Source organism: Notothenia rossii (assembly GCF_949606895.1).
Source record: "Notothenia rossii genome assembly, chromosome: 1".
NCBI classification, from domain to species: domain Eukaryota; kingdom Metazoa; phylum Chordata; class Actinopteri; order Perciformes; family Nototheniidae; genus Notothenia; species Notothenia rossii.
In genome coordinates this window covers 21,496,100-21,510,739 of record NC_136912.1, presented here as the reverse complement: position 1 = coordinate 21,510,739, position 14,640 = coordinate 21,496,100, and the positions used below count along the sequence as shown (strand labels likewise).

At 41.9% G+C, this 14,640-nt stretch overlaps 2 protein-coding genes across 2 annotated transcripts; both read right to left on the bottom strand.

Annotated features, from left to right (window-relative positions):
• Positions 1-254: 254 nt before the first annotated feature.
• On the bottom strand, positions 255-6,264 carry tyrp1b (tyrosinase-related protein 1b). Its single transcript, XM_079648607.1, has 9 exons — positions 6,178-6,264; positions 4,950-5,308; positions 4,587-4,695; positions 3,615-3,828; positions 3,089-3,293; positions 1,647-1,814; positions 858-1,037; positions 629-775; positions 255-558 (listed from the first exon to the last, which is right to left on the bottom strand). The coding sequence occupies exons 1-9, from the start codon at positions 6,189-6,191 to the stop codon at positions 353-355; spliced, it is 1,602 nt and encodes a 533-aa protein (XP_079504733.1). The 5' UTR covers positions 6,192-6,264; the 3' UTR covers positions 255-352.
• A 438-nt stretch (positions 6,265-6,702) lies between these two features.
• On the bottom strand, positions 6,703-14,223 carry LOC307015987 (uncharacterized protein). Its single transcript, XM_079645012.1, has 6 exons — positions 14,074-14,223; positions 12,478-13,683; positions 11,412-11,729; positions 10,606-10,723; positions 9,833-9,943; positions 6,703-7,506 (listed from the first exon to the last, which is right to left on the bottom strand). Exons 1-6 carry the CDS (start codon positions 14,135-14,137, stop codon positions 7,332-7,334), a joined length of 1,992 nt encoding a protein of 663 aa, XP_079501138.1. The 5' UTR covers positions 14,138-14,223; the 3' UTR covers positions 6,703-7,331.
• Positions 14,224-14,640: the final 417 nt, after the last annotated feature.

The following is a 14,640-nucleotide window of genomic DNA, read 5'->3' as shown; positions in this document are numbered from 1 at the left end:
CTTACAGATGAACATTGTCTTCATGAATCTATGAGCACCATGTAACTGGTAGCTAAAACAGATACAGTAAAGGGGAGAAATAGTCGCCTATAATTGTCGACCAACAACAGTTTGCCCATTCATTACAAGCTGTGCTGCCCCAGGCAATCCAACCTCTTGGCTGCAGTGTGATCTCTCCTGCTGTATGTGTCACACAAACTGCTCCTCCAGCCCTACAATGTATAGCCAATACGCTGACACAGACACACAGAACCTGGATTCAAAACCAGTTCAACTTTATTAGAAGAAGTATGGGAATAAAAAAAAGCAAACATGCATTAAAATGTTATGGCCACTCTTGAGAGGCTTGGATTTAGACAACGGACTGTGATTTGTCCAACCTTCGGTCATCCTCTGAGTAGCATCGGAAAGTTTCTCCCAGCAGTGGCTCCAGGGCTTCAGCTGAGCGGTAAGAGCGGGCGCGCACTGCACAGGCGATGACACCCCCCAACACTGCCACCAGCAGCACCGCCGAAACAACGCCAATGGTGATGATCTCAGACACAGTGTAGGCACGAGCTATGGAAAAAGGACAAAAAGGTCATAAGGGGTCATTGTGTTTTGTGAATGTGTGTGTGCTGCTACTTACTGGGCCACTGGACCTCATAGGAGTATCCCAGGTTTTCTGTGGCCGCGACAAACATCTCAGCATTGGTGACAGGAGGCCAGAAAGGAACCATGTTGAAATTTCGATTGTGCCCAATGGGAGCGTTCTCCTCGGGGTAGACTACTTCACCTGCAGGTTGAGAAAATAAGGTTTATCCACGTATTTCTCTGAGGGATTTGCTGTACCTCGATGTACTTCATTCTTTGTGTACCGGGTTGGTGTCTGCTGAGCCACTCGTCAAAGATTGCATCAGTGAATGTGTGCAACAGGACAAAGATGGGGTCATTAGGCGAGAGGTGAGTCTGTCCGCCTGTCCCGTTGAGGAAGAGATGGGCCAAGTTGTGGAGGCTTCGGACCACCGGGTCGTACATCCCCTGGGGGGCGCTGTAGCCTGGAACATTGAAAAGAAGACATTAAAGGTCCCCTGTTATACTGTTTTTCATCAATATATTATAGGTCGCAGAGATATGAAAACAAAAGACAAAACATGTCTCTGAAGTGTTTTGCTTCAAATACCAAAGAGATCACCCATTGTAGCATGCCATAAAACCCTCTGTTTCAGCCCTGTTTCAAAAGTGCTGATTCTCTGTCTGTTACTTCAGATGAAAATAAGGAGCCACTCCCCACGCCCCTCTGAGAGATATTTGGTTAAAAAGAACACAATGGTTCTCTAGGAGGACATTCAGATGATAAGGTGGGCGGGACAGGTGTTACTTTGGTTGGTTATTGGCTAATGGTTTCACGACCCAAAAAAAAACATATGACATCGCAAAATTGCCAAAATCTGATCAGCTCATTTTCAGACAGGTTTTTATATATCAGGATCAGGACAAAAAGAGAGAGAATCTTTTTTCCTACATGTTGATGTATAAAAGACATGAAAAAGTGGCTTATGCATAATAGGTGACCTTTAAATTAAAGCTAACTTCTCATGTGAGGAAAGAGTCTTGGCTGAACTATCAGGTGCTTCGATTCTAATCCATGAGAAGTAACTGCTCACCTTCAATGGTGTTCCTGAAGCTCTCAGAGGAGGTGGAGTAGTACGGAGGAGTGTCGAAGGCATTGAGCTCCAGACAGTCCAACACATCCTGGGGCTCGGGCAGCTTCTGCACCATGGGCCGCGCCACGTTCCCTGCTGGGTTCCTCCTGATGGGACTGGTCTCTGTGCCTGTGTGACAAAGAAAGAATAGAAGGTCAAAGATAATGTTCTCCAATATAGTTACCTTTACACTCGGAAAGCAGAAAACTCGACAGTGACGGTTGTATATTTTATGGTTGGTAGGGCATTTCAGTTCAGATTCAGGTCAGTTGTCCCCACAGAAACCAAAAGAAAGATTATAAGAAATGTATTGAACTACTTTCTAATTCTATGTGGGAGGCTCGACTAGTTTGATCAGTCCTTAACATGACAGGATGGCAGTTTTCTTTTTTAATTATTCACTAAAAGTCAACAGTAGTGAGTGGGAGCTCTGTGACTGAACAGAAGTTGTTGTTTTTTTTCCCTTCTCGCATGCATGATCTCTTTTTTTGTGCGTTCTCTCCCACACATACACAAACACACACAAGAGCACATAAACAGAAGGGTACACAACTGAGTTGTCTGTCTGTTTGAAGATTATTCCCTCAGATCAAAGGAACCGGTAGACTGCTAGATTCCTGTCTTCAACAAGCACATGCACAAATGAGGCAACCCCCCTAACCCATTTAAGGAGACGATGCTTGTTGATGCAGGAAATACCGGGCCTGTCATGACCCTCTAAGGGGATTAATGAGACAGATCACTCACACGTTAGCCACTCACATGTTGTACCTGTTACCAAATTACCAGAGCTTTTGTCTTATACATATGCAATTGTTTCAAAAAAGCCCCTTTGCCTGTTTGTAGTAGAGCCCTACGCTAAAAGAGGATTGACATTCTTCTTTGATTCCTCAACACCAGAGGGAAAAAAATGTGTATGAATGCGGTGTGTTTGAAAACTTAAGCAAAAGTAGGGTTGTAATCTGGTACCACTGTGGAATGAGATCCAATCCCTGCAAATCTGATCACGTTAAGTCTATCCTATTACAGTGTTACACATAGTTGCCATATTCTTGACAAAACTCGTTGCCCCATTGGGAATTAAGACTTGAAAAACTGGTTGTGCTTATGGCTGCTATGGAGAAACTAGACTTAGTGAAAAACGTTTTAAAATACAGTTTTAAGATGCAGCACTTTGGATGCACACAGCAACTTAAAAGTTGAGTTGTTTCAAACAAACTGTAGCAACAGCCGGCAATATTGAATGCAGCAGCTGTGAGGTATTATTTATAGCAGCTTATGTTCTACATGCTCTCTTTAGGAGCTCTTTGCCCTCTTTTCTGATGCAGCTGAGATTACTCTGTAAATCAACACTGCTTTCCTGCCCAGTGCGGTACATGGTGTGTTCCTGCATGTGTTCTCACTGTTGCAGATGGTGCCGAAGGTGTCGTAGTCTTCCACACTCTCACAGATGACCCTCCACTGGGAGAACACGGAGTTGGGGCTGATGGAGCTCATGTCGAAGGAGCTCCTGGCTCCGAGCAGCTCGTCGGTGCAGATGTCACACTCGCTGCCTCCGATGGCAAAGTTCCAGTAGGGCAAGGCGAAGGTGGAGTCGCCCAGCATGTTCTGCATATATGGAGAGAAAGAAGTTGGACATTGGAGGCATCAATTGTTACAGAACATGTCGAAAATGAAGTATATTGGTATCCGCTATCTTTGCCCTTTCAAGCCCCAATTTCCTTAAGCATTACCCCTTTTACCTCTCTCTGTCCTCATCCTTTGTTTTCATCACTTACATTCTTTTATTCCTCCTCTTTTCATAGATTCTATGGTCCTGACTTATGTCATCACTCCATCAGCACTAAGGCCATCTCCCCTTTCCCCTTTTCCTCTTCCTTTTCAAAATCCCCATCTTTATCCCTCCCTCCCTCCCTTCCCTCTTCTCACCTGCATGTCTCTCTCCAGTTGAATCAGATGAAAGCGGTGCCAGGTGACAAAACCCGGGCCCTCGTGGGAGAAGTCTACGCCTCCAAAGCTGGTCTGGCCCGACCCGAGGTACGTTTTACTGACAGAGTAGTAGTGGCTCCAAACAAAGTAGTTGTAAATGGTGACGTTCTCAAACTGTGGTGTGTTGCCATCAGGCCCAAACACCTCCTGGTACCTTCAGATAAAAGAAGCAGCAGATAAATGTCACCTTGTGTTTTTTCCTACACAGTGCTCTACAATTACCCTCTTATTCTACAATGAAGAAAGTATAAACACGTATTATGGATGATAATATATGTTTTAAGTTGAAGTACATTTGTAAGGCACTGCATGCACATTTTATTTATGTGTAAGAGCCAACAGGGACTTGATTTCAAATATGAGGCCTGCAGCTGTAATCCTTGGTGTGCCCATTTATACAGAAGAAATGATAACATATCATGAGGTTAAAAGGGTTCTTTCTACCTGCTGCTGAGAACTGCTTCAAAAAAGAATATACCTAATCCTCAACTGATTTAATAAAATAGGTTATTCACAGATATGTACTGTTACTTAGAACATTATAAAGCTCTTTACCCTTGCCTTAACTCATAATGTGCACATCCGCCTGCAGCTTAAACAAAAAGCTAGCACAATAAATCTTAAGATTGAATTGATAAATTTAAAAACACAGCATGGGATCACTCTAATATTACTCAGCTTTCAACTGCCAGACTCAGCTAGACTAAGCTCGCAGGTTCTTGGGCAAAGCTCAGCTGTCTCTTCCACAGACAAGACCGAAGACTGGCTGAATAAAGATCAATCTCCCTTTCAAAGGACTCCATTTAATCAATTTAAAATATTTTTTGCATTATTTTTCTCATAATCAAGCCCATAGAAAATGAATGGAATAATGTATTATAGCAAAATTATGTTTATTGTATGTGTATGTACCGTCGTGTACAGATGACCAGGTCAGGGTGGACAGTCGTCTTAGCTTGGTCCAAGGCGTTCACAAATGCCTGCTTCTCAGCTGCACTCATCTGCATGATATTTCTTCTCACTGGAGCGAGGTTAAAGGGGTGGAGGATGACAGTAGGGGGAAGAATGAGGGGTTTTGAGGTGAGAGAAGAAAGGAGGGAAGAAAATGTTCGTAAAAATGAACACAGAAGTTTTCCTAACAATAAATGCTGCTCTCATTTCTTCAACCGATATATTGCCCTATTTCTCTGAGGCCTACCGAGATATTAAATATTAAGATAAACATTGCATTTTCAGGCTGCCAGTGTTGAGTTTAGGCAGCATCCATTCTCTTACCCACAGAGATCCTTTGATCACAGTTTGGTCCAGTCAGCCCGTGTCGACACTGCCCACAGTTGTAGCTACTGAAATTCCCGTTACATTGGCAAGTGCGGTTGAAAAATCTCAGCGGCCACCTCTCTCTGTCATCGCGCCCAGCGTAAGGGTACTGGGGTCCATGGCGGCGGTTGTCTGCTGCGATGGCCACACACTGCCCTCTTCCTGTGCTGGAGCCACACTCATCCCCAGCCAACCCAGCAGGGGATGGGCAGCACTGGCCACTCAGCAGACCCTCAGGAGTGACGCACTGTCGGGGGAACTGGGCCAGCGTTAGGGTGGCACATAGGGTCACCAGGAGGAGAACCACTCGCCACATGCTACCAAAATCAAGAGAGGATACATTTGAGAATAAGCAAATAACAAGGTTGGAAACACAAACCTAGTCCTACAGATTTAACTTGTTCTGATTTGTTACAGCTAGCTTTTTCAAAGCCACTTATTGTGTTCAGGGTTGTACGGGGCCATGGGTTATCCCAGCACACTTTTTTTAAGATGGTAAAAAATTCAATACACTGCAGACATAGACTTCAATTAGGTTCAAGAACAACTCACTTGTTCTCTTGTTAAAGCGAATTGCCTTAACATTATTCTGAAACTTCTCTTACACGCCCCTGTAGGCACTGCGAGTCATTATTCATAACTCACAAAGCCATTGGCTTTCAACTCTTACAAGTTCAGAAATGCTTTCAACGACAGACGGCAAGACATGATTTGCTTCAACTTTTATTTTTAAAGATTTGCTTGTCTTTTGAGGCTTGTTGATTAGGAATGAATGAAGGAGTGACTCATAGTTTGGCAGGAGCAATTACTTTCAACGAAACAGTGATAACCACCACTGAAAAAAAGTTACCCATTCAAGCAAAAAGAAAACGTGGAGAAAATGCTTTACACGTTGAGTGTTTGCTGAGATACTGTATTTCATAAATGATTGAAATCACTACCAAAATGGTACTCAACAAGTGCAACATGAGCTATTTTTTTTAAATATGTTGTCTATCCTCATGTAAAACAAAACTTTGTTTTAATTCTTTATTTGTTATCAATAGCTTAATTGTACATTAGTTACATATACGCTTTCAGTTTGTAAACAGTGCTGAAGCAATCATTTGCACTGTTAAGTTTTAAGACTGAATGCATATTACAGTTCATTATGGGAAAAAGCATCAGTGTAAAATGTTTCCCCTACCTCTGAATGTGCATGCTGCTCCTCTCTTTCTTCAGAACAGTAGGACCCCAAGAGTCGGCCCATTTCTCTCTCCTGGCTTAAATAGCTATTGAGCGCATGACCAGACCACACACACACACACACACAAACACACACAGCATTCATATGCCTTGTGATCATAACCCAAATGACGCCGGTCTGTGCGGTCTCTCACACAATAAAAGACTGTGAGATGGCATCAGTCATACATGAGCAAATGTAATTACTTTCAACAACATTGAGATGATTTGTAATCTTTAGAGAATACTTCATGATAGTTTGTTCGCACAAATTAGTAATTTACCTCCTCTAATTACTTAATTTGTGAGCTCAAAGAACTGTAGAATTCAGATTGTGTTATGCAGAGCACAGAATGATCCATACTGGGAGGCAAGAAGGAAAGAAGAGAGCCAACATTATCATTTTTATTTGGTACTACTAAATCACTAATGATGACAAATAGGTCAAAAATATGTAGAATAAAAATCTATTTTAAATTTCATGTCAATAATGTAAAAATCTTTTTGTATTATGGTTAGCCAGTGTACATTTCAATGAGACTTTGCAGATGTCTTTGCTTCTGCCAAAGCATCTTCGGAATTTCCAATAAATTGGGAGAATGTATCAAACCCACTGCCCATTTTATATTATTTGCAAACGCTTCATAAAGCGTGACTGATGTGGCCAGCATGAATAACATTTACCTAACAATTTCATTCTATCCTAAAGAACGTACAGAAATCTAACTTAACTCACTTTTATGACATTTACACACACTCTCATACATGCACATATTACTTTAAAACCTTTTCTTCCAGTTCACACATTCACAGTGTGCTCACCTGTTAATGCACACTTCTAGTTCTACATGTTCACACATGCCAAATATGTGACAGTATATTTTTCTTTCAATTTACACTCATACAGACAGACAAGCAATCATAAACACCAAATAGAAATGTGTTACATATACAGTAGTTATTACAGTCAGAATCCAAGGCTGTCTGTGTGGTTAGGTTCGAGAATACAGGGTAATTCATTGGGTTTCTGGGGGAGTAGGATTGGGTGCATTGATGGAGAGTGGCTTGTTGGGTTTTATTTAGATACAGTAGGAACAGACAAAACTGTCGGATCCCCTAGAGAACGGAAGTCCTGAGGTCTTGTGAGGAGTCTGGTCCTGCTCCAGTGTTGGCCGACTCCTCTGCGGAGCGGGGCGGGAGGTCGGACATGGCTGTTGCATGCTCCTCTTCATACTGCTCTTTGTTTTGGGCCAGGGTTGAAACCACATCAGATGGGTCAAATGGCGCTATCCTGGAAGAGAGGACAGAAGCGCAGTTGGCATCCATTTAACAGTTTGCAGAAAGAGAATAGACTTTTTGACAGCAGTAATACTCACTGACAGAGTGCCTAATATAGAAGCTACCTGTTCCAAATGAGAATACAATCGTTCTGCTTTACATGATAATACACTGAGCTTACCAGTCAAATACAAGCATAACTTAATTTGTTGTTTTCAAAATGTTTGTTGAACTGCTGTTGATAATGGTGCTGCGAGCAAATGCTAATACACCGCTAGGTCTGTTTATTTAATGGTGCACCAGATGGAGAAGCTTACAAACTGTGGACGGAGATACGCTGGGAGGTAATGACACAACCCTTTATAAATAGATAATTCAGCATTATTGTATTGCAGGTTACAATGTCCTGGGTGCAAGAATTTCCCGAAATGCTGAATGCACTTTGCAATGCCCTAGTTGAATTACTCTCAAGGGTATGCAAACCACCATTTTAATGTCATTCCAAATGTTTCAAGCATGTACGCTGAAGGGCGGCATCTCACCAAGAATACATTTAGGGAATTCATAACTTCCTCTGCTGTCATCTGGCAAGTTGCGATAATATAATTCTGTTACCCGACAAAGTTGGTTTTCTAGGTCAGGTTGGAGCGGATTTGTTATGTTAGGCTTTGGGCTTGGATTGTGTAAAGGTTTTGTTATTTTCAAGTGTATTTAATTAGAAAAGTTGTTTCTTTTCTGTAACAACTGCCTGCGTTGATGCATGTACCCAAGTAAAGCGAGGGAAAGAGACCAGTGTAACTAAGATAAAACACCTAAAACAAACAGTAGCTTTGTTTCTTTAACTGCTTTACAAAGACCCGTTTCCTTACATTTATAAATGGGTAAAGACTTTAAGCTAAAGAAGTACATTAAGTTTCCACAATTTACAATTTACATGACTGGATCTCAATGTTCATCTGCACTCACTGAATTTGATCGCTTTGCATTGAGGCTTCTGACATCCTTGTGTGTACAGGGAGCAGCACTGTTTGCCTTTTTCGTTGAGTTGATACTTCTGAAAATGGTTCGACACTTGAGAATTCTGAAAGTGACTTTTGCTGTTGTTGGCAGCCTTTTTAGTAGTTTCCCTTCTCTAATGACAACTGGATTGTCACTGCTGCTATGAAATCTCTTAACAAGGACACATTCCAAGATGACTCTGTCAACTGTTTAATAATTCAGTGATGCTTTGTTATCGTCTGTGCACACAGGAACACATCAGATTTCACTTTGTGTCTTGTACACTTTCACTAACATACTAAACAGTCTCAGTGAATCACATACATATAACTGTATGCATATGAGTATTTTTTTTTCTATGCATAGAATATTTATTTTTTACACACATTCTCACCCCACACTTTCACATGGTCACTGCCTCACACACCTTTAGCTTATTATTGATCTGAGCCTGCTAGTCTGATTAGGAAGAATAGTATTAATACCCGTTAATGCTGTGGGTTCACGGGACTCACACTCTCATGTGACCAAGTGAGCAGCCTCCTGAGTGCATAGCTTACAAAACAGCCAGGAGGGAATCAGCTGAGAAGCACACAACCGGTGGTTCCTATGAACCACAAGTTTTCAGGTCAGTGCACAACATTTAGTCGACTGAAATGGGCAAATCTGACATCCGGCTAGTGTTGGTGACAACTGATACTGTAGTTTGGTGGTAACAACAACATCGGACTCTAAGGAGAAATCTATGAGAGAACGAAAAGCCTAGCAAAGGCGTGCTGTCTGAGCTCAGTGAGATCATGTCAACGATTTAACAGAAAGACCTGCATGTGGTACTTTCAGCTCCCAGTTAATCACAATGTTTGGAGATCTTTGTCATTAAGTGTAATCTGTTTTAATCATTTTGTATTTATCTAGATATAGATATGGATAGGTATATAGATAGATAGATAGATAGATAGATAGATAGATAGATAGATAGATAGATAGATAGATAGATAGATAGATAGATAGATAGATAGATAGATAGATAGATAGATAGATAGATAGGTGGGATGGGAGGGTGCATAGGTAGGTAGGTAGGTAGGCAGGCAGGCAGGCAGGCAGGCAGGCAGGCAGGCAGGCAGGCGGGCGGGCGGGCGGGCGGACGGACGGACGGACGGATGGATAGATAGATAGATAGATAGATAGATAGATAGATAGATAGATAGATAGATAGATAGATAGATAGATAGATAGATAGATAGATAGATAGATAGATAGATAGATAGATAGATAGATAGATAGATAGATAGATAGAAAGAAAGAAAGAAAGAAAGACAAATATTTTATGTGTGACATACTGTTGAGCGTCCCCATTGCCTGCAGGAAGTGTGTCATCACTGCAGTCCCCTCCTGTAGCTGCCTCCGGTTCAACACACCCTTCCTCACATGCCCGTTGTAGGCCAGGGGTACTGCATATACACACACGCACACACACACACACACACACACACACACACAACACAATCTCATATATTCCTGTTGCCTGTTTTCAAATTAACTACATGCTTCAAAGGGTCTTGTAGAAAAACAATCAAAAATAAATTGTACTGTCTATTACCAATTAAATGTCCCTTTTACTAAGAGCTATACTAAACCAATACTTAGCTAAGTCTCCCCATGTCATCATCTTTCAGTGGGGAAATGTTAGCTGTAGCTTTGGCAACATCAGAAGCAATCAAGCTGTAAGTCCCATCTGTTATTACAGCACTGTTGGTACTTCTGCTAGCAGTCAGATTGCCTATTTCAGCTATTAGAGCAGAGGAACTGGGATATGGTTCGTACTAGTGTGAATGCAATTATTATTTCGATTTCTATTCATACAAAAAGAGAGGCCAATAGCATGTTTTTGCCAGAACACACATTCACGATACAGTGTGGTAAAATTAGGGCTGTAATGAAAATCTATTTTTGTTCAGCTCAGTCTTATTAAATGTTGTCGATGAATGGCAGGCTACAGGAAATAGCATCTGCTAATAGTTGGGGAGTATTTAAGTTAAGGAAATGTGGATTGTAATAACAATCCACCAGAAAATGACGGCCTTTATGTGAGTACACAGGTATAGGTACCTACCTATTTTTGTTACGACATTTGAGGATATAGACAATCATAATGACGGTCTCCAAAACCAAAAAGGTTGCGGCAGAAATAGCCACAATCTTCCACACATCCAGGCCCAGATCACTTGTTTCTAGACAGAGAGGATAAAAAATGATTGCATAAGAGTAGGAAACATTACATATGATGCACTATGCTTTACTACAACTGAATCAACTGTCTCTCTTTTGCACATAAAGAAAGCTGTACTCTGAAACACCAAACTCTTTTAGCCTTTTAAATGACATTTTTCCATGAAAGATAAATCCTGTTTTTCACTGTCATGTCACTTTACACAATCTACCATTGAGCTATTTTGAATTGTGCCATCTCAAAGAGCATGTATGTGATACATAGGGGCATAGAAACAGCTATCTATTCCAGGGAGACAGAAAATAGCATATTACTTTATGATGGGGTGCTCCCAACTGTTTGGTCTTCCCCCAGAAGTCACTATGTAGTTAGCCTGCTTAACTGTTTATTCAAGTGGAACAACATCAACTTGGCCATCTGCATATCTTGCTGGCAGAATCAGGATGTTTTTTTCTGCTTTATCTACCCAAGTTTTAAGCTTCAGAAAATCTGCTGTAATATCAACACCCATTTATAGTTGGATCTGCGAGTTCTGAAACTACACTTGAGAGCTGCAGTACATATCATTTCCCCCTCACTTGAGACAGTAAAATCAAAACCAGAAGAGTAAATATGAACTCAAGGAGTCATTTGTGATATGTTGTGTTTACCTTTAGAATTGTAAATGTTTTCATGTTTTATATTTTTACCTGTGTTTTCAGCTGTATCTTCCACCAGCTCATTGGCCTCCCCTGGTTCCTCCATTTCTGTCTGAGTGGGTTCAGCTGGGGCATCCTTCACAGATTTATCCAGTGTAGGTCGGACCTCAACAGGGTCAAGTGGCAAAAGGTCTTCAGTAGGGGTGATTATCTCATTGCCATTGTTGGTTTTCTCATCAAGAAGGGTATTTTCTCCAGTCTCCACCCAAACTAGAGACAGGCTGGGGGTGGGAGCCTGGTGTTCAGGGCTCTGCTCTATTGTGGCTTCATCACCTTCCTCCAGCTCTGAGGCAGAGATCACCAGCACTTCTAGAAGAGGGGTTTGGTATGTGACACATACATGAAAATGAAGCCAAGAGGTCAAGGTTTAGGGTTTGTCGAGTGGACCTATGGAATGTAGAATAATGCATAGATGTGCTGCAGCAGAGTTTTGAAGGTGCTTCATGATTTATAAGCTTATTCACAGTGTCACATTCATCTTTACTGGGAAGAATGTTCATACGGTATGATATCAGTCTATTTTCATGTGGACCAATTCTCATTGGGATAGTCAAGAGAATTTTTAAGAAGTTTTGACAAATAAATTATTCATGTTCATGTCAGAATATTCAAGTAAACATTTATTCAAATGTTTTCTAACAAAAGGTTTTTTTTAAATATTTCAAAACCATGCTCATTTGCCATCCAGCCATAGCAAATAATGTGGATATAAGATGGTGGGAACCAATGATATTTTAAAATGTATTGAAGGGGCTTATAATATTCATTTCGGAGCTTTCCTCTCTTAAAGTAGATTAAGATGCAAACAATGCAACTATGTGTTTAAAGGCAAATAGCATTGCAGTTTTAGTTTTAGGTTTTCATGACCCAAATTATGAACAGGTTTTACATATTCAACAGTTCAGAGATAATTGGGAAGCTAAAATATGGAGCTTTTTGTTTTGAATTCTGAGGTTTTAGACATTGTTTGTATATTCAATAGGGTGTGGTCTCAGACCTCCACACTGAATCCTAAAGTCAGCTTTCAATTCCATTGAAAGAATTACCCATGTCTCACCTTGTTCCTCTTTTTCACTGCCATGTGAAGTCTCCAAAGCAATCTGCTCCTCTTCTCCTGCTTGTTGGTCACCCCCCTCATTTTCCAATGCCACTGATTCCTCTATGATTAAACTCTCTCTGTGTATTTCCCCCCCTTCTGCTTCTGTACCTTCTGCTTCTACCTCTTCAGCTGCACCTTCCTCCACCACTAAATGGACTTGTTCGTCCTCTACCTCTACTCCTTGGTTGTCCTTCACTATATTATTCTGATCCTTGTTCTCTTCAACTGGCTCTCCGACTACAGTTTGTGTGGTCTCTATGTCATGATCATCAGAAGGTGGTGCTATCTCCTCACCTTCCAGAACATCTACCTGAGATTCTTCTTGTCCCCATACATCCTCAACATCAGCCACTAGGCTAGGGTAAGACTCTTCCACAGTCTCTTGCTCAGGTTCTTCCCCAACTGCCACCTCCTCAATATCTGGAGTTTCCTCTACCTCCTCTGATTCTGTTGCAGCTGCCCCTTTTTCTTTCGCCAGCACAACCTTCTCCTCGCCGACCTCCACCCCTGCTTCCTCAACTGCTAAATATTCTCCTGTCTCTTCCAAAGCCGCAAGAGTTTCTTCAACAATCTCCTGACTGACCCCAGTGTCTAGAGATTCATTCAAAACCTCCACTCCTTCTGCCTCTCTACTTCCAGTTTCTCCACCTTCTATCGTCTCCACATCAGATCCAACTGCAATTTCCCCCTCCCCTTCAACAATTGGTTGGCCCTCCTCGGCTACATCTTCAACTGCATCCACCCCTGCTACCTCCTGCGTCTCTCCTATAGTATCTTCCTCCTCTGCACCCATATCTCCACCGTCCATCTCTGTTTCCACTGCCTGCTCCAACACCTCTGCCTTGATTTCAGTTTCAGTCTCTTCATTTTCATCCTCCACAACCACTTCCTGCACTGCTGTCTCCTCTGCTCTTGCTTCACCTCCTCCTTCCACCTGCCCCAGTGCAGCTTCCACCACCCTCTCTAACAGGTCCTTCAGCACTTCCTCTGCCCCATGAGTTTCCACCTGCTCTGAGGCCTCTTGCACAGCTTGTTGCACCTCTTTTAGGCTAGGGGGGGCCACCACAGACAAAACCTCTGCAGGGGGCAGCTCTGGTTCCTGGAGTAGGGCTTGGTCATCTTGCAGGGTGACCAGTGAGGACGATTGGATCGATGTGGCGAGATCTAGGAGATAGTATCAAATATTGATGATTTGTAGCTGCTGTTAACTTGTGACACACCTGGAACATGATAAATGGTGTGCTGTATGTGATACTAACGATAAAGGAAAGTTGGCAACTAGGGAACAAGTCAAAGGATTTCAGTCCAGCCATATGTGGCAACATAATCACTGCAAATCACCTTGTTGGAAATATACCAGCATTTTGTTGATTTCTTAATGATTGGTTGATTATATAATTATTCATAAATGGAACAATCACATCACGACCAAATCAGGTCTAGGTGCAAGGCTACTGGAAATAAATGAGTGGTCAATGTGTAGGTGTTACTCTTTTCATCAAAATACAAACATATCGTCACATTGATAATCCAAAATGATTTGCATTTCCCTACCTTCAGTTGTGCATTGCTGTATCAACAAAACCACAAGGAATCCTTTCAAAAAGCAGTACTCCATGTTTTTAGAGATCACAAAAGAAATACTCCAAAAAATCCCCAGCGTCTTCCAGGAAAATACCTCCTTCCTTCTTTTTGTTACTTCAATTTTGCTCAATGGTCTTGTGTGAGTGTGTACACCTCTGCAAGAGATACACTGAGTGTGTAGACTCCAGATGGTTGGACAGTACATTTGGCCCTGGCAGGGAGGGTTATGTTAGCAGGTGACGCTGAAAGGAGGGAGGGTGAAAAAACGAACATCGCCATGTTAAATATTGCCACCCTGAGGTGTCTCCGTACCGCCAGGTGTCTCTATGGGAGTTGGGGGCAGAAAAGTAGCACTAAAGTGTCAAATGATTTTGAGACCCTTACAAGGGCTGTGGTGAAGCTTGGACGGCATGTCACACACAGATTGAACTCTGAGAGAGCAATTATAGGTGGGCTGTGACTTCGGGGGGTCAGTGATGCTACCATTAGGGCTTGACATAGAGCTAGACAGTGTAGATCTGTGTGTAGCATACATAT